We start from the raw sequence: 24,349 nt of genomic DNA, 5'->3' as shown, positions 1-24,349 counted from the left end.
TTACTGCGCCACGGGGGCTACCCGCCATTAGTTTTTTGAATAAACTTTCTGACCCTTTCTCTCTCTTCTCCTTCTGGGACACCTGTAAGGTATATGTTGGTCCACTCAATGATGTTCCATAATTCCCTGAAGCCATCTTCACTCTCTTTCACTCTTTTTGCTCCTCTGGTTAAATAAATCCCACCATCCTGTTTGAGCTTGCTGATCTTTTTTTCAGCTTGATCCTGGTCTGTTGTTGAACCTGCTCTATTGAAATTTTTTAGTTAAGCTCTTAGACTCTTCCATTTGTTATTTCTATTAGGTAATTTTTAATATTTTTTTGTGTTGAAATACATTGCTCTCCTGACCTGAGCATCTTTGTGATTTATTTTGAACTTTCTGTCATAAAGTATATTACTTTATTTCATTAGAACCTATTTCTGGAGATTTATCTTATTCTTTTGTTTGGGACATAATTCCCTTTTTCTTCATGTTCTTTGACTTTCTGTGTTGATTCCTGCATACTAGATAAAACAGCCACCACTCTCAATCTTGACAGAATGGTCTTGTGTGACAGTCCTTGTCAGTCAGCCCACCTGGGGCTTCTAGCTATCTCTCAAACTTTTGCTATTGTCCAAATAGCCATCATTATTCTTATTAGCTCTTAGTACTTGAGGATTTATCTAAACCTGTCAATGTACTCAAGGGGAAGACGTGAGCACCTAGATACAGTTTGATTAAAAGCTAGACCCTCAGGAATGCCTGAGTGGCTCAGTGGTTGAGCATCTTCCTTCGGCTCAGGGCGGACATGATCCCGGGGTCCTAGGATCTAGTTCTGCATTAGGCTCCCTTCAGGGAGCCTGCTTCTCCCTCTGGCCTTGGAGAGGCATTCCTGAGCCCCTTAAAAGCTGCTGCTTTGTTTGCCATGGTCCTTTGAGATTCTTGAATGCAAGCCCTATTGGCTATAAAAGCCAGGCAATCTGGGTGCTCATCCTGGAATAGAAGCCATAGAAGCCGGGGAGCCAGGTGTGTATACAGGTTCCTTTCAAGGTGATACTAATGTCTTTTATTATTTTAGAAGACTTGAGGGAGAACATAGGAAGGTGTACTCTTGTACACTGGTTTCCCTGCTGACCTCTAGGGAAGATGGCAGCTAGACCCTAGCTGTGTGCTAAATTAGAACCCTGGCCCTCAGGCAGTAGCTTTAAAGTATGCAGATGAATCCCTTTGAGGGGAAGACTGGGAAATGGCATTTTCGCCTATCCCCTGCAGTGATCCCTGGCAGATAGCCATGATGAATGCTCATGCACCCATTAAGAACTGCTTCTTTGTTGGCTCTAGTCTGGTAAGGCTCACGGACAAAGCCCCACTGGCTTTCAGAGATAGGTATTTAGGGGGCCCATCTGTCAGATGGGAGTCTTAAAATTTGGGGTACTAGGTGTGGGGTCCAGACTCTGCTCCTCAGAAAGAAGACTAATGACGGCTGATAAATGCAGTTGGAACTGGAAAAATTAATTTTACATTATTACTTTTTATCACTACCAATGTCTTTAAGTTGTTTCATGCATGCAGTTTAAAAAGAATAAAATTTTAAAGATTAGTTTAATAAGAAAAATGTATATGTAGTCTTTAGCATTTTTAATTAATTGACTTGTTATTAAGAGAAAAGTCAAGTTTCAGATGTTCAGGAAAACATAGACATTTTCATTCTTAGTCTTTAGAGTATTGACATAAGTTTGTTTTGCATCACATTTTCTGCTACTCAAAGCTAGGAAGAGGATTTTATTCAAATGATATTTGGACCTAAATTATATGTAAGTCAGGAGCATGTGTGATGGCAACTAAGCCCTAACTTTATTAAAGTTTTAGTGAGTTCAGTTTCCTGTGTGACCTCAATAGCAGAGAGCATAGAATATAATAGATCCTGCTATTTCTGAGTCAGTTTGCACAAATTACAATTGATCGAATCAGGTGATTTTTCTATTGTATTTGATTTTGTTAAAATCTCATAAACAGAAAAATTCCAATATTTTCTTATTTTATTCCTACATGGTTTAGTTGAAGAGCCACTCTAATAAGGTAAAAGTCTAAGCTTCTCCAACATTGCTCTCCATATCATATATCTGTAATTACATTATACTTAATTTATCTTCTCTATGGAATTGTGAATACCTCCAGATAGAACTTTTTGTCTCTGATACAGTAGAATCAACAAACATTTCTTATGTGCCAAATGTTAGCATTAGGCACTGGTAATACAAAGATGAGTGGGCTGAGAGCTCATAGAATGGGCTCCCATCCCTGAGTACAATATATGGAATATTTATAAGGACTAAATCTCATTCATCTTTGCCTCTAGACCCCAGCAAGTCTTCACCAGGTGGGCAGATGTGCAACAAACATGACAGTCATCTCTCAACCCCAAATTCCAGCCAGCACCGAATGTTACTAATTAACAATTGCACTTTTTTCCCCTCTGCCAGACTTAGACCTAAGGAACTTCTCACACAACACCTAAGGGTCTCAAACTTCTAAAAATCCCAGTGCCCAGGCCATACACCATAGCAACTTAAGCACAGCTTCTTGGGGGTTGGAGGAGAGAACTGGCCATCTGTAGTTCTTACAACCCTGTAGGTGATTCCATTGTGCAGCCAAAAGTCAGACTCATTGGTCAACCCTTGCCACTCTATGTGGTATCTGGAGCAGCAGCAACAGCATCACCTGGGAGCTGGTTACAAATGTCGACTCTCAGGTAGACCCACTAACTAGTAGTTGCACTTTAACTAGGTCCCAGGTGGTTTAAATACACATTATAGCTTGACAAGAACCACAGCAGCTTCTACCACTTTATTATTAATTGGTATGGTAGGCTGAATAATGCCCCAAAGATGTGAATATTTTACCTTCTATGGCTAAGGAGATACTGCATATGTGATTGAATTGAGGGTCTTGAAATGGAGAAATTATCCTGGATTATCCAGGTAGGACCAATGTAAGAGAAAGATAGGTGGGTCAGAGTCCAAGAAGGGGATATGATGACAGAAGCAGAATCTGAGTGATGTGGGCCATAAGCCAAAAATGCAGGTGGCCTATAGAGACTGGAAATGGCAAGAAAAAAGATTCTCCTTTGCAGCCTCCAGAAGCATATAGCCCTACCAGTCTCTAGGACTGTAGGATAATAAATTTGCATTGTTTTAAGCCACTAAATATGTAGTAATTTCTTACAGGAGAAATAGGAAACTAATACAATAAGCAAGATGAAATGTGTGAGATAATAAAAAAATATATATATTGGTTTCTCCCCCCAGTTCCTGGCACAGAGCTCCTAAAACTTTGTAATCCCTTAAATGATAACAGGGAACATCCTTTGTTCTAATGAGGTGACTCTAGGTGGGCTCCTGGATGACTTCAGTATAGGGGCCAGTCACCAGAAAGACCCAGGCAAAATTAGAAGCTTAAATTTTCAGCCTTACCCCCACCATCCTCCAAAGAGGGGAAAGGGGCTGGAAATGGGGTTAATAATTGATCATGGCTACATGAGGAAGCCTCTATAAATGCCAGTAGTAGGGGGTTTGAGGAGCTTCTAGTTTAGCAAACACACCCACACTGCGAGAATGACATACCCCAATTCCAAGTAGACAGAAACTTCTCAGACTTCACCCTGTGTATATCTTCATCTGGCTGTTCATCTGTATCCTTTACCGTGTTCTTTAATACACTGGTAAATATATGTTTTCCTGAGTTCTGTGAGCTTCTTTTAGCCATTTAATCAAACCCAAGGAAGGGATTGTTGGAACTCTGATAAATAGCTGGTTAGTCAGAAGCACAGGTGACAGCCTGGGCTTGTGACTGGCATCTAAAGGCAGTGGTGGTGGATCAGTCTTGTGGGACTGAGGCCTTATTCTATGGAATTTGGTGGTATCTCTGGGTAGTTGGTGTTAGAATTGAGTTGAATTCCTCAACACTCTCCTGGTGTCTAAGGATTGCTACATGTGGGGAAAAACTCCACACATTAGGTGACCAGAAACGTCGGAAGTAAAGTGTTCTGTGTGAAGTACAGGAGCCTAATAGGAAGGAAAGACATAACAGGGAGAGCTGAGTTTTTCCCTAAATAGGAAGGAAAAAAACTGAGTTTTTCTTTATTACACTCAGCTAGCTTTTAGAAGGTGGTGAGTGGGGGCAGTGCTCACCAGAGAAGAAAGACAGAGGGTAATTTGTTCCATACAAGAAGAGAAAATTATCAAAGTTAGTTACTTGAAACAAAATTAATGTGGTAAATTCAAAAGGATATACAGGCTAATTAAACTTTAAGAAATGAAAGGAAACAAGAGAAACTTGCAGAGCTATCAAATATTTTGCAATCTTTTGACCTCCAGAATGAAGAAAGCCAAAAACAACAGGAAATTGACCAAAATGAATTTAAGTTCCAGGGAAAGTTGATTAAATCATGCTCTACTTCAACTGTTCTAGCTGTGAATGCTAAGCCTGCAACTAAGAAAATGATGATTAAGGGCTAAGAGCAACACTCGTCTTGTTAACTCCAGCTTTGGGAAGATGAAGAGTGATTTGGAAGGGGTTTGGAAATTCTTCCTCCCTCAGTTCCTCAGCGGGGAGAATCTGAGACATCCTGCTCATTCTTCCTAACACCCATTAAGTGGAAGGGACTTTGAACTGCAGAGCTCATCCTCCTGGCATTCTGTGTAAGCTCCCTAAGGATTTAATCAAGGCATCATCCTGCTGGGACTGCTTTTCCTGCCCCTTGCTATTGCTTAGAAGTGTTGAGCCTACTTGGAGTGAGTGATAGAAGCAAAACAGAATCAAACTCTGGCACTTGGTTGATTTTTGCCAAAAGAATGAATATGTGATGGTACAGTCACATTAGAATTAATAGCAGAGGATACACCAAAGGAAGGAAAGCCAGAGTTGAGATGTGCTATAACCATTAAGCTGACAGTGTCATGTAATGTAGGATCTAAATGATATTGAGTTTTATTGGCTAGACTTCTGATATTTTTTTCTGAAAATAGATCATCTAACAGTTCAAACACATAATAAGTGCTTTTGGACATCGGGTTTCAGGTAGAATAGATGTGGTTAATCTGCTTGAAGGAAATATTTCAGGGATCTATTGCCACAAAACATATCACTCTAAAAATGAATGGCTTGGGGATCCCTGGGTGGCTCAGGAGTTTAGCGCCTGCCTTCGGCCCAGGGCGTGATCCTGGAGACCCGGGATCAAGTCCCGCATCAGGCTCCCTGCATGGAGCCTGCTTCTCCCTCTGCCTGTGTCTCTGCCTCTCTCTCTCTGTCTCTCTCTCTGTCTCTCTGTGTCTCAAATTAATTAATTAATTAATTAATATTTAAAAAATAAAAATAAATAAAAATGAATGGCTTACAACAAAAGCCATTTTATTGTAACTTTTTATTTTGCAGGTCAAAATATGGGGTAGGACTCAGCCAGGCAGTTCTGCTCCCCATAATGTCAGTTGAGGTCACTCAGGTATAATTAACCAGTATTAGAGTTGGTTTCGAGAGTTCAAGATGACTTCACTCACATATCTGGTGCCACCGCAGGGATAGCTGGAAGCTGGGCTTAGTTGGAATTGAGAGCTGGAGAGTCTGTCCTTAGTCTCTGCAGCATGTGATCTCAGGGTCCCTGGACTTCTTACATCATAGTACTCAGGACTTCTGAAGTATACCGAGAGGCCTGAAAGAAGCTTCAAGGCTTCTTTTGATGTCATTTCTGCTGTTAGCCCAGATTCAAGAGGAGAGGATTACACTCTACCTCTGAAAAAAGAGTAACCAATATTTTGCATAGAGATCAACAAGCTCATGTACTAGTAATCCTATATGTGCTAGTATAGGGTTATGCACAGGGTTCTATGTACAGGCATAACTGAAACAAGTCTTGAAGGATTAATAAGGAATAGCTGTGTAAATTAAAATTATTAGTCAACAATATGAGCAAATGCATGGAAGCATGAAAGAGCATGCTGAAATCCATATGATACAATGTAGTAAAAGTGTGGGAACCACAATGCAATCAGCAAGAGTCCAGAGAGAGCCCCAGGAATCCAGAGCAAGTCAGCCCCATCTCACAAGAGTCAAGAATGGACCTACACAGAGTGGGCCAGTCCTATGGCCCTGGTGCTGTAGACCCTTACCTCATCAACAAGAATAAATAGGGAGCATCAGGCGCTCGCCCTCTTACTGCCCTCTCACTGCCCTCTCACCATCACAGATGTACTTCCACCATCTGCCTCAAGTACACTGCACTTAGTGCCCATTTTCCTTCCATCCCGATTGATGTTGATCACCATAAGAAACCCTCATCTCCCCATTGCTCATCTCCTGCACTCAAATGCTCTAAGGCTTTGCGCATGCACTATCCTGTTCCTACTCCCGTCCTTCCCCAACTCCAGAAACCCTGTTTCACCCTCTGGAATTTAGGACTTTCATCAGCACAGCATATTTTTTATTTGGCTCACTACTTCGAGCACTTGATGAAAGAGCCAGTCTCCTTCCCTGTAAAATTACTATTTTCCCATTTACAGTTATAATTAATTTGTAAGGAAATAGTTTCAAACTATGTAAAGGTCCTGTTTTCATCAACCCTTCTGTTCATTTGTTTATTTTTGAATGCCTGTATGGACTCCTGATTTCTAATTCTACCTAGTGGGCTTTCATAATCCATTAGTGTCATTTCTTTTGACGTTCATGTTGAATCTGATTTGGCTTCTAGGAGGCCTTTTTAGCTGACTTTTCTGCCTTTTGACCTATCTTCATTATTCTTTGAGCCCTTCCTTGTCTTTTGGCACAAGATCTTCCAGCCTCATCATCCTCTTTCCTTACCCTGGCCCAGAAATTAGCTGCCTCTCCAAGGAGTTCTTGTTCCTTTTAGTGGGGAACAGTACTTAGAAGTGAAGATTCAAATGCCAGACATTCTCATGGCTGTTGATGTGGTGCTACTCTCCCAGACCCAGTCAGAAGACATATAACTAACACACACACACACCTTTGTATGAACATTTATTTCTCTACCTATCCACGTACACCACGGAGCACCATGGGTTCATACAAATTTTAAATTCAATCCACAACAGAATTATATATAATATAATATATATATTATTATATTATTATAATTATATATATATTATATATAATTTATACCTCCCTTCCATGACATGAGGAACTTGGCTCCCATTGCTCTTTCATCTACTTATTTAATCACTCCCCTTCATGTTTCTACTCTCATACCTCCACCACCCACTCTCTCTCCTACACAGATACCTCCCCATTCCACCTGAGCTTGGGAGCTTCAATGTTGAGGGTACTATTCACCCTTTTGGGACCTGACACCCAATACTGATCATGCCTCTTCATAGATGCCCTCTTCACCCAGATGAAGCATTTTATTTAACAAGAACACTTGGGATTAATGGAACCTTACATCTTTTTTTAAATCTTTTTTATTCTTAAAACCACAATATTCTTATAGAGATTTGGTATGGGTATCAGCACTCAAGAGGCCATTTTACTGATAAAATGATTCCCAGGTTATAGGAGATTATAGTCAATAACCACTGCAAATTTTTTTAAGGAAAAATAAGATAGTAGAAATCCATCAAAATATTTCAGTAATTTCATTGAGTGTGAACATTAAACTATTAATAGATATTTTCAAGTTGTGCTTTTAAAATTATCATCTGTAATCTCTTACAAGAGACACAAAGGAAAAAATTGAGGGAGTTTGAAAATAAAGGAAGGAAAAAGCATAAACCAGAACAATTCTGACTAAATGGAAACTGGTATGCAATAAAAATATCGTTTACAATGGCACCAAGAGACATGAAGTATTTATGTAAAAATCTAGCAAAATATGGATGATTTTTATGTTGAGGACTACAAAACACAGATGAAAGAAATCTTTAAAATTAAGTAAATGGGAAATAGTGCTTAAGCATTGGAAGATGCATTGTTGTTAAATGTCCATTCTCCCAAATTGATACTTATATTTCAGTACATTGCTAATCAAAATCCCAGCAAAAATTTTTGTAGAATAGACAAGCTGATTCTACAACTTATATTTAAAGGCAAGAAACTAGAATACAGTTTTAAAAAAAGAGAGAAATTTATATGATGCCACTCAAATGAGGTACCTAAAATAATCAGATTCATAGAATCAGGAAATAGAATGAATGGTGATTACCGGAGTTTGGGGGATTGGGAGATGGGAAGTTGTTTTTTAGTGAGTACAGAGTTTCAGTTGGAAAAGATGAAAAAGTTATGGAGATAGATAGTGGTGATTGCACAACGATATGAATGTACTTAATATCACTGAACTTACACAATTAAAAATGGCTACAATGGCAAGGTTTGTTAAGCATACAGTATCATAACAAAAATCTTTTTAAGAATTAAAATAGCCAAAACAGTTTTGAAGAATACAAAATTAGTAAACTCATACTATGTGATATCAAGCCTTACTGTAAAGTTAGAGTAACCAATACAGTGTAGTAAGGATAGACACATGGGTCAGTAGAACAGAATAGAGAATCCAGAAATGCAACCACACATGGTTAATTAATTTTTGACGAAAGTACAAAAGTAATTCAGTGGACATTGGATAAAATTTTCACTATATTGAGCTGAAATAATTAGATATCCATATGCAAAATTATCATCTGTACCTCACACCATACATAAAAGTTAACAAAAATTAGAATTAGACTTAAATGTTTATTCTAAAACTAAAAATTCTAGAAAAAAAAATATAGGAGAGAAAATATTTCTTTGGTTTAGGTAAAGCTTCCATATAAAATATCAAAAGCATAACCATAGAAGACAAAATTGATAAACTTCTTGAAAATTAAAAACTTTTGCTCTTTAAAAGACACAGTTAAAGAAAAAACCACTGACTGGGTGGAAATATTTGCAAATTACATATCAACAGAGATTTGTATACAGAACATATAAAGAACTCTAAACCATCAAAAATAAGAAAAGAAACAATGAGTAGAAAAAAATTAAACACACATTTTACCAAAGAAGAGATATGGATAGCAAAAAGCACATTGAAAAATGCTTGACATCATTAGTCATTAAGAAAATACAAATTAAAACCACAATATGATATCATCATATACCTATTAGAATGGGAAAAAAATACTGACAATGCTAAGTGCTGACAAAAATACAGTGAACCAGAGCACTCATATATTGCTTATGGGAATGCAAAATGGTACAACTACCTTGGAAAACAGTTTGCAGTTTCTTATTTCTTATAAGAAAAACCATAAACCTACCATACAACCCATCAATCCCATTACTAGGCATTTGTTCAATAGAAATGATAAGCATGGATGAATGCCAAATGCATTATTCTACTGAAAGAAGGCAGTCTGCGAAGGCTGCATACTGTATGATTCCATTTATATGACATTCTGCAAGAGGCAAAACTATTGGAACAGAAAGCAGTGGTCGCCAAGGTGTGGGAGTGTGGGAGTGGGGAGTGACTGCTGGGGGGCATTTTTATTATCTCAAACTGTTCTATATCCTCACTGTGTTGATATTTTGTACTTTGTGAAAAATGTGCAAAAATTTTCACTGAAAACAATAAATTTTATTTTTTTATGTTATGCCTCCACATATGTGACACACACACACACACACACACACACACAAAAACCTAGACAAATAGATATATTCTTTTGTTTTCAGGCACTGAGGAATGATTGGTTGTTTGCAGAGGTTTGTAATTCATTGTATTAAAACCATAGAATAGTATAGGTAAAGGAGTTTGGGTCACCTCATGTCAATTTCCTCATTTTTCAAAGAGGAGGAAATGACACATGACAAGGAACAACTAGCTTTCGCAACCTGATTATGTAAATGAGCTATTTCAGAGCCTGGAATTACCATTACTTTTTTATTGTTTTTTCCCCCTAATATAGCAAAATAGAGTCCAGAAAAACTCCTGGCATTTTTTTCATTGAACCCAGAAATTCAGCAGCACATTTTCAGATTTGAATATGTAATCTTGAAACTTCACTTTGGTTAACTCTAGGGCAAAAATTCCTGATAGAATTGTTTCCTAAAAATTGGTTTATTATGCATAATTAAAGCCAACATTAGCAATATTATATATGCTAATGTTGGCTTAATTTTGTAAACTGTGCCTTACAATTCATGGTTAGATTTTGTGAGAAATTGTAGAATAGTAGTTGTCAACTTTTTAGATTTTGAACCCATTCTTCAAACTAAGCTCTACACTGAGTCATGTGTAAGAGAGACTCAGGAGAGCTGCTCTGCCTGTGGTGGGGATTGACCCAAACTCAGCAGCATTGAGAGACTTCCATTAAGCACAGTTGCAATATCCACTGCTCCCACACCTAAGTTTGAGAAGAGGACCATAATGGTGGTTCACAGACAGATAACCAGCAGAGTAATTCAAGATTGAATCTGGTTCTTGTTAATGGGGCTTATCAACCAGTGGAGTTCTTGAAGAGAGAAATCTATGGCATTCAGTTCGGAGTACCATATCTCTGTCCCAGAAATCACCTATCACCCTATAAAATGGCCCTTAATGTTTTTGTTTCATTTTCCTGAACATTCTGCTCTCCCCTTTTTAAATCTACCTCTATCTTGGAGGGGAGAGAGCAAAGATCAGAACTTAAGTTTGTTATATTTAGGTGCTCCCAAGATATTCAAAAGGGAGAGAGAGATAGACAGTTGTATATATGGGTCTGGAGATCAAAAGAAAGAATGTAAACTGCAAATAAAAACACGTGAGAATTTCCACACTGAGATGGTGATTGAAGCTGAGGGCGTGGCCAGGGAGGGATCATAGAAAAGTGCCTGACTGAGCTTGTGAAGGCCAGCAGTCAGAGGCTGGGTAGAGGGGATGAATATGTGTGGATGCCAAGGAGAAAAGCTAGGAGACCGTGGTATCCCAGAAACCAGGTGAGGATAGTGTTCCAACAAGAAAGAGATCCAGTGCTGAATTCTGAGAAAACAAAGGGAATGAAGTTTAAAAATGTCTACCAGATTTAACAGCTCTGATAGCACCAATAATCACCAGAATTAAGTCTTCTATCCTTTGTGATCATTCTTAATGACTGAAAATTCCTTGGGAACAGACACATTGAATAGAGATTCACTTCCTGCAATATTGCTTTTCACTTAAGAAATGGCCAATAAACAGTTGCTATATTGTAAACTTACCAGATACACTTGAAAGCTTTAAGGTATGGTAGCGGGTGGTGGTGAAAGAATGTCATGTACCCCGTGTATGGTTAAAACTCATAGAACTATACACCTCAAAATGGTCTGTTTTATTGCATCTTAATTTTTTTAAATGTTTTTAAATAGTAATGGTAAGAACCTTTTTCTTAGGTCATGGTGGGCTCTTGGGTGTTTATTATACATTGACTCTTTAAATCTAATATGTATTTCTTAAATAGTCCTTTGTATTACACAAGAGTTAATGAAATACTGACAATTGAATAAAAACAACTAAAGTTTTAAATAGAGTAGTATTTAAGAGAAATATAGAAAAGTGCCAATAGAAAATTTGTGAAAATGCATCTGTAATCCCAGTTGACACTAAAAGAAGGGGAAAAGAAAGCAATAATAAAATCTCTATTGTCTCCTCTTTTTAACAGACAGGAATGGGTCATTTGCGTGTTACAAAAGATGGTCTTCGCCTAGAAGGAGAATCAGAATTTTTATTCCCGTTGTATGCCAAGGAAATACACTCCAGAGTGGTAAGAAAATGATGAAACATTTAAATATTTTGTGTTTTCTGAAAAATAATCATTAAGCACAGAAATTCAACGTATCTCAGAAGAGGTTCTTAGAATGTATACATATACACACATTGCTGTTACACTCTTTATAAAAAGCTTGGCTAGAAGGTTGTAAAACACATTTCTGATATTACATTCTAAAAAGGTTCCTTTTTCATGTGCTTCAGATCTGAATTTTGTGGCTTCAGTAATTTAGACCATAATAAAAAAGGTTTGTTAATTAAAACCTTTATCAAAAATAATCTAAACTTCTTTCCATTAGTGCAGGTAATTTAAATACACTTTCTCGAGGCATTTAAAATTATCTGAGAGGCTTAGAAAGAAATTAGTTTCATAGTAGTAGGTTCTGTACTAATTATGCTAATTATAGATTATGGTCCTAATAATAGATTAAACATTCCCATTAAATGTGACTTTATAAATAAATCTACTTCAATATTACCTTCATTTACCTCCATGGAATTTATAACAGGGAGAGCCACACATAAAATATAGTCAGTTTTTGTAATATGCTCTATTTTTCTTTAAATGATGCTATGGAGTTTGTAGTAAAGATAAACATTTTGCTGAATTATTGATTAGGTGGCATTATTCCAACAAAATGTTGAACTTCATCCAACCATAACTTATCAATTGTATGAGGAGTGCACTCTTCATTTTCCACTCATATTTCTAGATATGAATGTGTATGTCAGTATCTCCTACATGCAGAAGCTTTTCTAGCTACTTTAGGTCAATTGGAAAGGGTATAAAAGTCCAACCACTGAGAACACACATGATCTTAGAGATAAACCACACCCCTACATGGACATCAGGACAATCACCAAGCTCTACTACCAACCATAATGTGATGTGCTGTAAAGCTTACACATAAATATCAACTGCCCAGGAGAGATTATAGAAAGTGCAACACACATAGTAGCTCTTAGACACTACCATATTCCTTCTGATAATGTCTCTGTTGACAGTAGGAGCAGGCAAATAACCTGGAACGTGACAGGTTGATACATGCATGAGCTCAATTCTTCTTCAGATAATATGTTTATATTAATCGTGATGGCATTTCAATGTATTCAATATCCCTGTCTATGGGAACATGGAGAATGAACCCAAGCTTTTATAAGAGGGGAGGTCAGATGTGAGAAAAGAATTTAAATATTAGGACTTAGCCACTGCCTCACCCAGAGTTATGTTGGCTGATCCCCTATCATATTTTTGAAGAGATAAGACTAGTAGAATAGCCTGGTGACTGAAATCAGATGATTCACTCATAGCAAATTTAATATTCTGGCTTTCATAGTACTTTTAGTTTTACCAGGTTTTTTTCATTTCCAGCATACTTAATAAAACAGCAAAATTATATAAATTCTTTTAGATAATCATGTATTAAGTCTTACAATGATGCATTGAGGAAATATGTGAAGTGATACATAAAATTATGGGATGATATTATGTGATCACAAAGAATAGAGAGTATCTGGTAACTAACATGGCTTTCTAATAATAGGATTAACTGAACAAAATTACATTTTATATTTTCTGTATGCACTGATGTATTATATTTCCTTTTCAAAGATGAGTCCAGGAAATAATTTTCCATAAAACTACAGAGATGAATTTGCAAAACACAACACATATTCATTTATCTAATCTGCTGAGGTGAGAGAATTTCTTTATTATAAATATAATTCATCATGGTACTCTGTGCTATTACTCTTCACAATTAACACATAACGTCCTGTCAAGAGCATCCCTGGAGCTCATGATTTAAAACCATCCACCCTGCCCATTGACCTAAACACATAGCAGTTGTGTTTGATAAAACAAAAAGGTTGTATTTAGAAACATATAGATACAGTCAAAAATGAAATGAAGATGAAACACACAGTGGTAAAGCTTTACTTGAAATGATTATCTTTGAGGTTCATGGTCCTGGAGAGTGGTAGGGACAGCTTACCATCAAAGCCCACAGACTAACAGAGACCAAATGGCACCTGATGGGACTGCTTGACTCCAGGCAGATCCACTGCATGAGACAGCAATGAAAGGCAGAAAAGAGTTGCACCTACAGCCCAGGCTTGAATATAGCTGTGTATGTGTGGAATGGAACCCATAAAGATGCCAGAGCAAGACCCAAGTGTCACTGAGGACACAAGCCCTGAACCACCATTAGAAAACTGAGAAGCCTGGGGGTCTGAATGAAAACGATGATAAAGTCTTAAGACAGGCTGCATGAGTGCCAAAATTAAAATAGATCCACACAGGGAGCTTGAGACTTGAAACTTGAAACCACATGAGGAAACCTCCATCTAAAATAAGGACACCAAGGGGCACCTGAGTGGCTCAGTGGTTGAGCATCTGCCTTTGGCTCAGATTGTGATCCCAGGGTCCTGGGATCAAGTCCCATATCAGGCTCCCTGCAGGGAGCCCACTTCTCCTTCTCCCTGTATCTCTGCCTCTCTGTGTCTCTCATGAATGGATAAATAAAATCCTTAAAAAATAATAATAAATAAATAAAATAAGGAGGCCAAATGAACTCTACACAAAAAGAGAATCCACTTCCATCAAAGTAAAAATAACCGTTGTGAAAATGACTAGAAGAGCACACTTAAGACTCTCACAGAGATGTACTGTATGTTGGCTAATTGTCTTTAAATTTTAAAAAATCTCACAGAGTTTAAAGCTATTTTTGAGTGGCTTTTATTAAAAGAACAAGAAATTACAAATTCAAAACAGATAAATACAAGACGGAAATAACGGGGAACAGATTTATGTGCTTTTATTGAACAACTGACAAAACTGAGGATGTATATGGAACAGTGGTTTTCTCTGTGGTCTAGAAGTTCACATATTGAAACCTAACTCCCAAGGTGGTATTACTAGGAGATGTGGCTGGCTTTGGGGATATTAGCTCATGAGGACGGCACCCTCATGATGCGATTAGTGCCCTTACCAGAGAGCATGAGAGATCTCCCTCATGCCTTCTGCCATGTGAGCTGGAAGGAACCTTCTGTGAACCAGAAAGTCTCACAGGACAGCAAATCTGCCAGCACCATGATCTTAGACTTCCCAGCCTCCAGAACTGTGAGAAAAGCTTCATTGTTTATAAGCCACCCAGCCTTTGGTAGTTTGTGATAACACCGAAATGGAATAGGACAGTTTTCAAACACTGCACCATGGCAGTCAGGATAGTTCTCTCTGAGAGAGGAAACAAATGAGGTGAGCCCTAGGACTACCCCAGTTTACTGCCTGGAGAGACTCTCTAAGGCCACAGTGAGGGAGAGGACCAAAGCAGAGGCAGGTCTTCTCTCCAAGTTGAGAAGATTCAGTTAGGAGTCCAAGGAAAAGCAGCCAACCTGAGGTTCACAGGGTAGAGTACCATGGAGGAGGAGACCACCACACACTGAGAAAGCCCAGAGATTGCATGGGGTGTGCCCCTCTTGACCCCGGGGCACTGTTAACTCTTATTATTGTGCTAGTTATTTTTGAACAGTGCAAAAACCAGTATTAAGGTCATATCATTGGATAAAACATGAGATGCCAATAGATCTGTCTGCTTCCACAAAGCAATTTGGAGAATTTCAGACCTGCCAGAGTTCCAGAGCCCTCCTGAAACTTCTTTCCTTCTGAAATTTCACGTTATTCCCTACAACTTTGGAAGATATTTGGTTCCCTCTGAATGGATCATAAACCTACCTGAATCTCACCACCCAATTCTTGCGTTCTTTTTGAAGAAAATTGTTTATATAAAAGCAAAAGATGATCTGTAATACAAAACCCCCCTCCAGAGCTATGATACCACAAAAGGCACCAATGTGCCCATGAAGCCATTTTATCTTTCAACAAAAAATTCAAAGAACATAAGCATCTGACAAATTTTAGAAAGCCCTTTTGAAATTTTGAAAACACTTCACATTTGGAAAATAAGTAACATGGTATTTATCATAGAAAAACTAACCATTCTCTGATTTACCTCCTAAATATATATCATGTCCTTGACATAAATAATACGAAGTGAAATTTTAGTTCCTTGGAATAGAAAAAGCAATGATTAAAAGTTGATTATTTTAGATCTTCACTTTGAGAACTAATGTGGTATGTTGTGGCTAGTGCACATAAGCAGCAGAAACCCAAAAGAAAAAAAAAAGAAACCCAAAAGAGTATTATAATTTATTTTTTTAAATGTTAGGACATCTACAGCAACAAGGAAATGAATTTTGCCACCAACCACATGAGCTTAGAAGATCTTGAGCTTGGAATGAAACCTCAGCCCTGCCATCCCCTTGAGACCCTGAACTTAGAACCAGGGTTGACTCTTCCTGGACTCCTGACCCACAAAAAATCATGACATAATAAATATGTATTGTTTTAAACTTTGGGGGGAAAGTACATTCATTTACTGTTTCATGTAATATAATCCAGGATTTTAAAATACTGTATAGGGTCACAGGATCTGTGACTATGGAGAAATTATCTCATATAAATCCTAAGTTTATGAATGAATATAAAGATACAGTCATTTTAAATAGTATGTATTTGTCAAATTTTATAAATGCCTTCCTAGGACTCATCTCTGCTTCTGCAGTCAACTCAGAATGTGACGGTCAATGCACGCAACTCTGAAGGAGAGGTCACAGGCAGATTAAAAGTGGGTGAGTCTGATTTCACAGTGCTTGGCATGTAATTGTTCCATGGGGAGCTGTGCTGGATGGATACATTTTTTTCTCTTCTAAAAAATTCAGAGTTATTTATGGACAGTTAAATTATGAGTTTTCTAAATATCATACTATGTTGACCACAGAGAATAGTTGGCATCACAGGGAAGACAGTCTGAAGTATTCTAATTAAAATTATTTTGATTCTAAGAAATAGAGGACCATTCAAGGTAGTAAAAGAAACAATGATTATTACAGAATGCAAAAGAATCTGATCTGAGACCAAAGGAACCAAAGTAGTTTTTTTTTTAATGTGTTAACTAATGTTATTATGGTAATCATTTCACAATATATACAAATATCAAATTATCAAATTGTATGCCTTAAACTTACAGAATGTTTCTGTCAATTACCTCCAATAAAGCTAGGGAAATCCTCAATATATATTAAATAAAATATCCTTACCCAGAAACATACATAAAACAAAAACGAAGTTATGTATTGATCAGTTGGTGAAAATGTGAAAAGAGACTCACAGGCACCTAAACCTTTATTTCCCCTAGAAGCCTGGGGAGGCGCCTGGGTGTCTTACTCGTTTAAACACCTGACTCTTTATTTTGGTAATGCTGTGATCTCAGGGTCATGGGAATGAGCCCAAGTCAGGATCCATGCTCAATGAGGAGTCTGCTTGTCCTTCTCCCTACCACACTTGCATTTCTCTCTCTCTCTCTCTCTCTCTCTCTCTCTCTCAAATAAATAAATAAATAAATAAATAAAATCTTTAAAAAAAAAAAAGAACCAGGGCTAAGAGCCAAAAGATTCTCTCTCTCTCTCTCTCTCTCTCTGTCTCTCTCTCTCTCTCCCAACCCCCTCCTTCTCCCTTCCTTTCTTCTCTCCCACATAACCCTCCTTTCCAATGTATCTTTGCCCATTGTTTTCACTTAGCCGCATCAGTTCTAACTCTGTAGGCCCTACAGGACCTCTCTGGTTCTTCACCTGATTGGCTGTAGTTCTCAACACCAACCACCTTAGTTTTCAATTGCACAAATTCTAAATTCACAACAAACTACTCTTATTGGTTCACCTAATATGTTTAACCAGCTGCCCTTGGGTCAGCAGTTCACACCCATCCAACCAGCTAAAACCAAAGAATAATCTCACCAAGGAGTGAGATCCCATGGAATCTCACATGGTGATATGATAACAAGGATTAGAGAGAAAGACCATAGATGGAAGAAATGACAAAAGAGGAAACCACCCAGTGAATGGAATACGTACCCATTCTCTATACTATCAGCAGTCTATAGATGTGCCAAGTCCAAAAAATTGTGTGGCCCTTTGGATTATGGGAAGACAGGTGAATTGTGTCCTGCCAACACAAACTAGTAACTTTCAGTGTCTCTTTTCTAATGGCTGTTTTTACAAAACAGAATAATGTTATATTGGAACCTACTGCCATATAATTAACCTAATGGTACCTTTTTATCATACTAATACAAGAGTTCCGTATTATATGTTCTTCTTTAATCTTTATAACTTATTCCTAATAATGAATATATCTCTTGCTTAAAAGTTTGTTTGATCACTAAGTTCAGTGAAATTCTCAGTGGGTGTAGAGATAAATCTGAGTTTATCCAGCATACATGGTCTTGAAACTTATCTAAATCAAATCGTATTTTCTTAATGAATTATGTAGTATCATGATTTATCTTTCACCTTTATTTCATAAAATTCTTTGACTGTAGCTTTTAAGTGTTTGAGGGATTTTTGCTCATCTTTTGTCATGTGTTCAACATTTATCGGATGCCTATGTGCTACTTTCTATATGCTCTTAAGTACATAATAACATATAAGTAATATACATGTATCTCTTAGGAACTCCAAAATTAAAAGGTTCCTTTTACACTCCTATAAAATTGATTTAATACAAATACTTCCTCATTAATTTTTTGTTGAATGTGGATTTTCATTTATCATACAAGAGAGTTAGACATAACGTAAACCTGTCTCTAATTGCATAAATGAAAAAAACTGAAGCTGTGGAAAGCTCATTTGCTTAAGAAAACATCACTATGTAGCAGAAAAAGCCAAACCAGGAGGTGGTACAAATTAACAGTTATCAGGGATTAGTAGTTAACAGGAATGAGTAGTTAGCAGGAAAAGCAAACCTCAGGACTTATTTCCATCAGTCAGGAGTGTAACACTCCCTCTCTCCAACCAGATATCCCTAAATTATTGCACACCAGTAACTGCCCTGGTTCCTGCAAGTATGGTTACCATTTTTGTGACCAAGAAATGTACTTAAAAGAAAAAAAAAAAAAACAGAAAAAAATTTCCCATTAGAATTACTTTAGTTTAAATTAACCTTAAATCATGAGTTTTAACCATGGTGTTTCATGCTTGAGATTGTGTTAAAAAGAGTGAATTCCTAATAAACTTTCACTGGAAAACCTCTTTTATATTAAGAACCCTGAATCAGGGAATACCACTCAGCTCACCAAGGTTATTTTCAAGTAAATGACTTCCCATAATCACAGTCATTCTAGCCTCATCTTTTCTGAAAGAAGCTAAATTTAGCCAACCTGGATATTAAAATGTAATTTCTGTGAACTAAGCAAATTAATCCCACTTAATTAAATGAACAATTGTTTATTACAAAACTACTGAAAAAAATGGCAACCAATACAGTCAAAACCAAAAGTTTAAATCCTAAAAGAAATCAAACATTGACAAGTAATCAATAATAGCTAGCATTTCAAATCCTTGAACTGAAAGATACCAATTCATAGCAACAGTAATGGAATCTTACTAATTCTAAGTGCAGCTCTGGTTAGCACAGTTAATTTTCTTTCAATTTCAAATAATAGAAATGAATTTTGTTTAGCTTAAAAATAAGACACGCCCAGAAGTAAGCAAGCAGCAACTCAGATGGGCTGGCCAGTTTTGGCAGTTGAGTTTAACGAGAACTTAGCCAGTGGATCCTGTGGAGCACCAGCTTTCCAGCAACTGGCCTGGAATACAGAATGTGATCCAGCCAGACCACTGGCCTCTACCTTGAGGGATTTCTATAGCATCGTAGTCGCTACCAATCCAAGTGGACCTATTCAAACTACAACCAAATAAACCCAGTGGAGAAGCTGAGGATGTTTATGGCACTGTTTGGTCACTGCCACGCAGACATACAAGTCATTTTCCTGGGTGCTGAAAGAGACCCTCTGCTACAATCACACATGTCTTTGATCCAGGTCTTCGAATAGCAAAGCTGAGAAATAAGAATCTCATCAATCCATCAAGTTTGTTAGGGTTCTTAGAACTTCTGCATTGCCATGATATGCTTCTGCAAAAGACTTTATATACTCATAGTGTGCCTAATATAAAGCATATAAGGTAAAACAGAAGAATAAAGTGAATGTAGTATTACAGAATTCCATGCATGCTCAATTACGAGATAGCAGTGTACCTGCAGCCAAGATATCTTTCCATGTGATGATTTTTAACTCAATGGAAGAAATATTAGAAATGAAGCCAAAAATACCAGCGTTATCCCAGCTGCATATTTCTCTGAAGTCACCAAGATATTGCTGCTTTGAAATCCTTCCTAAGGAAATAGGAGAAACAGGGTAGTGACTCAGGATCTGAGGATGAAGGGCCTTGTAGTGCAGTGTGCCACAGAGAAGAGAAGCCCCCAACATACAGTTGCAACAGGCTGTGAATCTAAGAATGTACTCAGGAGACAAAAGCAGAATAACTGAGAGGTTGACTTTTCAGCTGTTCGCTTGATTAATGATTCCCCAAGTTCAGCAAATGAATTGCTAAAGCACAAAGCATGCTCTGAGAAGAGGTTTGAAATGAGGGTGATGTTTAGAGATGCTGTCTTCAGATTGATGGGAATTCATGGGCTTTTGCTCTTTAACTTTGATCCTTTTGTACAAAGGTTTCTGAAACCCCTTCAAAGGGCAAAAACCAAGAGTCTTCTGTTAGCTGCACAAGTACATCAACATTGCTCTAACTGAGGGCAACAATTTTGTAATTGACAAAAAGTCTAGGGAACTCATGATAGTGATAATCAATGTTATCCAAGATAGCAGCTCGATATCCTTTCACTGGGATCCCTCCAAGATCTACCCGGTGTAAAACACACAAAGAGAAGATTGTGATGACATCTTCTAGAACTTTGATTTGGCTTTTCTGAGCACCATATCCTCAGATGTTGCAGGAGATTCTGGGGTGAGTCTATAGAGGTCTTGAGAGAAGCAAGAGTGCAAAGAGGTGCCTGAGTGGCTCAGTCCATTTAGCATCTGACTCTTGATTTCCACCCAGGTCATGATCTCAGGACTGTGAGATTAAGCCCCATATTGGGCTTCATACTCAGCAAGGAGTCTGTTTGAGATTCTCTCCTTCTTCTCCCTCTGCCATTTGCATATTCTCTCTCTAAAATAAATAAATAAATCCTAAAAAAAAAAAAAACCAAGAAGCAAGAGTGCAAGAATATGAAGAATATGATGCTAGATTACATCTCCAGAGCAGACATTCTAAAATTGAGAAAGAGGTAGAGAATGACAAGAGATAAGTGGGAAAGTACCAGTCTTGGGGCAAGAAGGATGCCAAAGGTGAGTGGGTTTACATGTGTCACTCTTTCCTGAAGAACAGTGAGAACTTGCCAAGAGTCTGACTAGTATGTTCACAGAGGGGTGGAAAGCCAAAACTGGTGCCCTCAGAACACTTCTAACCAGCGCTGATCTTGCAAAGCACTATTTTGAGCACGCAGTTGGAGTGCAGGAAGCAGTTCCCTGTACCTGCAGTGAGCTCTCCACTTGCTAGCTGGGAGACTGGAGAGTGACCTTGCATCTTGGACATAAAAATCATGGCATGTCCTCAGGAGAATGTGCAACACCTTGTTATTATAATGCAGATTAGGGCTCCATTATGATCACAACACTTCATTAATGAAGATGATAAAATGGCGTAGTGACCAGCTGGGTCACCTGCAGCATCTTTGACTGTGTCTCCTTCAGAGTCATGTGCTTCTGGCATAGGAAAGTGTGGAAGAACCTTGAGTCTATGTCTACGCCAGAGCCTGAGAGAACTTGCTCATTCCCTAGAACAGGTTGTTGAATATCTGTGGAACAGGGAGCAGGGATCGTGGATGACACCCACAGGAAGCCACTACCTGATGACACTTGGAAGTGATTGTCTTTAACATCACAGGCATGACACTTTGAACAATATAGAGATGCACACAGTTGAACTTAGAAGTAGCAGTATTGGCTTTATGTAATAAAGGAAGCATTTTTAACTTAAAAAAAATTAGGCAGATTCTAATCCAGAAAGATTTCCAGAAAATCTACCTAGATTTTCTTCCAACTGAGGAACAAGCACAGTGCTGCCTCAGGAAACCCAAAAATGAAATATACTGAAATACCACCAGTGGGCCCAGAAACACATGACTTATACTTCAGGATATTGAATGTTTTCATAAGAGCCCAAGTCTGTAGAGCACAGAAGATTAACGACTACAGTGGCTGGAAAGACAGACTAAAAACAGTACGTTAGGAAGAAAATCCAAATGAATTCACTTTCCAGTTCCAAAAAAAAAAACCACAAAGGGGAAGACCTTTATGATGAGGCATTATAACCAGAATACCCAGTCTGAAAAATAGATGTTCCCTCAGACAAAAGGTAACACCACAAGATCATGTCTGAAAAAGAAGAAATATAGAATGAATTTCTTCCCAAGCAAGTTTTCCATTCTGGGTATAATGTTAAATTTGTATAATTTTTCTGAAAACTAGTAAGTCAAAAAATATTTGCTTATGTTTAAAAGTTTTGAAGTTCTACATTTTGAAAATTTTACAATAAAAAAATAAAAGGGGAACTTCTTTGAAGGAAAACACAATGTTTATTTAGGAGGATGTGCAGATGGGTGAAGGATGCCTGCAACATTACTGTGTCAATGCTGTACAAAAAGATATAGTCAGAGACCAGAGACATGGCAAAATCTAACAAATATATATATACACTCCTGTTGACCCAATAATCCCACTTCTAGGAATCTATCCTGAAGATACAACCCCAACAAAACAAAATATGTGTGTAAAGTTCTTCTCTGTGGCAATATTTCTAATTGCAAAGCATTGGAAACCACTCACACATCCATATGTCTGGGTAAATGGCTGAATAGCCAGTATATCCATGTGGGAGGTACCATGTATCTGTAAAAAAGGATGAGGAAAATATCTAAGAGTTGATATGAAGTAAGTTCTGGGATGTATTTGTAAGCAATATAAAGTACAGAAGAGAATCTACTGTATGCTACCTTTCATGGAAGTAAGAAAAGAATATAAGAAAATATATATGTGTTTGCTCATTTATGCACAAGAAATAAAGGATAAACCTGAAATGTAGAGACTGATTCTTTGCCGGGTATATGTGGGAAGAGGGTGGGGGGGTGAGCCTGAGATGGAAGGGGTGAAGAGGAAGTCACACATCCCATTGAAGCTATCAAGGATTCTGTATGTCAGGAAAACCTTGGTTGTATTTTCACCAGCAAAACCCTCAAGCCAATTTTGCAAACTTAATTGGTCAGAACATAAAACCTTCCTTTATTTCCTTCATTTTTCATTTCCTTCTTTGTACCAAAGCCTTTAATGAAAAAATATTACTTTACCCAGATAGCTCTTATTTTTATCAGCAAGGTAGAATTTTTATCATATTTCTTAAAGAACTCCAATGGAGGATTATTGCTTAGTTCTAATAAGTGTTCAGCTAAGTTAATAAAAACCAGTAGAATATTAATAAAATTTAAAAGCTTAATTAGAAACCCAGTTATTTTAAGAGATGACTATCCCTATGATTATGGGCTTGTCATCACTTGGTATATTAATAGTGTTTTCTAAAGTGAAAACATATTTAATTTTTTTACATATTTAAATTTAACATTCAATGTCTGCTTGTATTTAATAAAACAAAGATAGAATTTTATTCACCTCTGTGCCTTTACTCAAGTATTTCCCTCTACCTGGCATGTCTCATTCTCCTTTCATCAGGGAAACAGAAACTCTTTCTTCAAGGTCAGTTCAGACATGATTTCCCCAGGGTACCATTTCTGAGCCCTAGAATAGACCATAGGTTCCCTGTCAGGGCTCTCATTGGATCCTGCCCATGCTTGTATCACAGCACTTCCCAAATTGTCCTGAAACTAGGTTCATATGCTTTTCTCTTCAGTGGGCTATGAACTCCTCTAAGTTGTGAGCTACATCCCACTTGTTTATCTATCCTCAATTCTTAGCACAGAACCTTGAACATGAAAAACATGCCATAAATTCGTGCTGAATAGTACAGACTCACTTTTTTGCATTTTCATTTTTTAAGTTTATTTTTTTTAGTCATCTGTACACCCAACATGGGACTTGAACTCACAACCCTGAAATCAAGATTTGCATTTTTGCATTTCCTTTGACTTGAGTAAAGGTTCATTTGACTTTGCTACTCATGAAAATTATGCTCCTAAACTCGTTGTCTAGTTCATCACTGTATATGAACCAGTAGTTACAGAAAAAGTATCAGTCATGTAGTTAAACCCCTTTTACCTAATAAAACCTCCTAGAACTGTTATATGAATTTCCAGGAAGCTCAACAGTGAGGTCTTACTGGATAAATTATTCCAGATTTTTTTCTCCCTGTCAATTTTACATACCCATAACTGCATAATCATCATGTAATGCAAAGCAATATTTATACAATAACAGTATAAGATATAGCAGTGGCCCAGAAGAGGTGAAAGGTGACACTGAGTCCCTGAGTGACTGAGACTGGGTGAAAGTACAAAGAGCAGAAATACAGGCAAGTATCTAAAAAATAAAGTCTGGCTTCCTTAAGGGAAAAAAAATTCAGAGAGGAAAAATG

General features: G+C 37.5%; 1 protein-coding gene across 4 annotated transcripts in view; it reads left to right on the top strand.

Moving 5' to 3' along the window:
- Positions 1-24,349, top strand: part of SGCG (sarcoglycan gamma) — a 127,909-nt gene that overhangs the window by 76,418 nt on the left and 27,142 nt on the right. For all 4 annotated transcript variants that reach the window (XM_077868398.1, XM_077868395.1, XM_077868396.1 and 1 more), the window contains 2 exons: positions 11,646-11,747; positions 16,354-16,441. In XM_077868398.1, the coding sequence (XP_077724524.1) occupies positions 11,646-11,747; positions 16,354-16,441 (190 nt within the window). The remainder of the gene's footprint in view (positions 1-11,645; positions 11,748-16,353; positions 16,442-24,349) is intronic.

This window comes from Canis aureus, chromosome 24 (genome assembly GCF_053574225.1).
Source record: "Canis aureus isolate CA01 chromosome 24, VMU_Caureus_v.1.0, whole genome shotgun sequence".
Taxonomy (NCBI): domain Eukaryota; kingdom Metazoa; phylum Chordata; class Mammalia; order Carnivora; family Canidae; genus Canis; species Canis aureus.
Note: the sequence above shows the minus strand (reverse complement) of the source record. Positions and strands in the feature narration are given on the sequence as shown.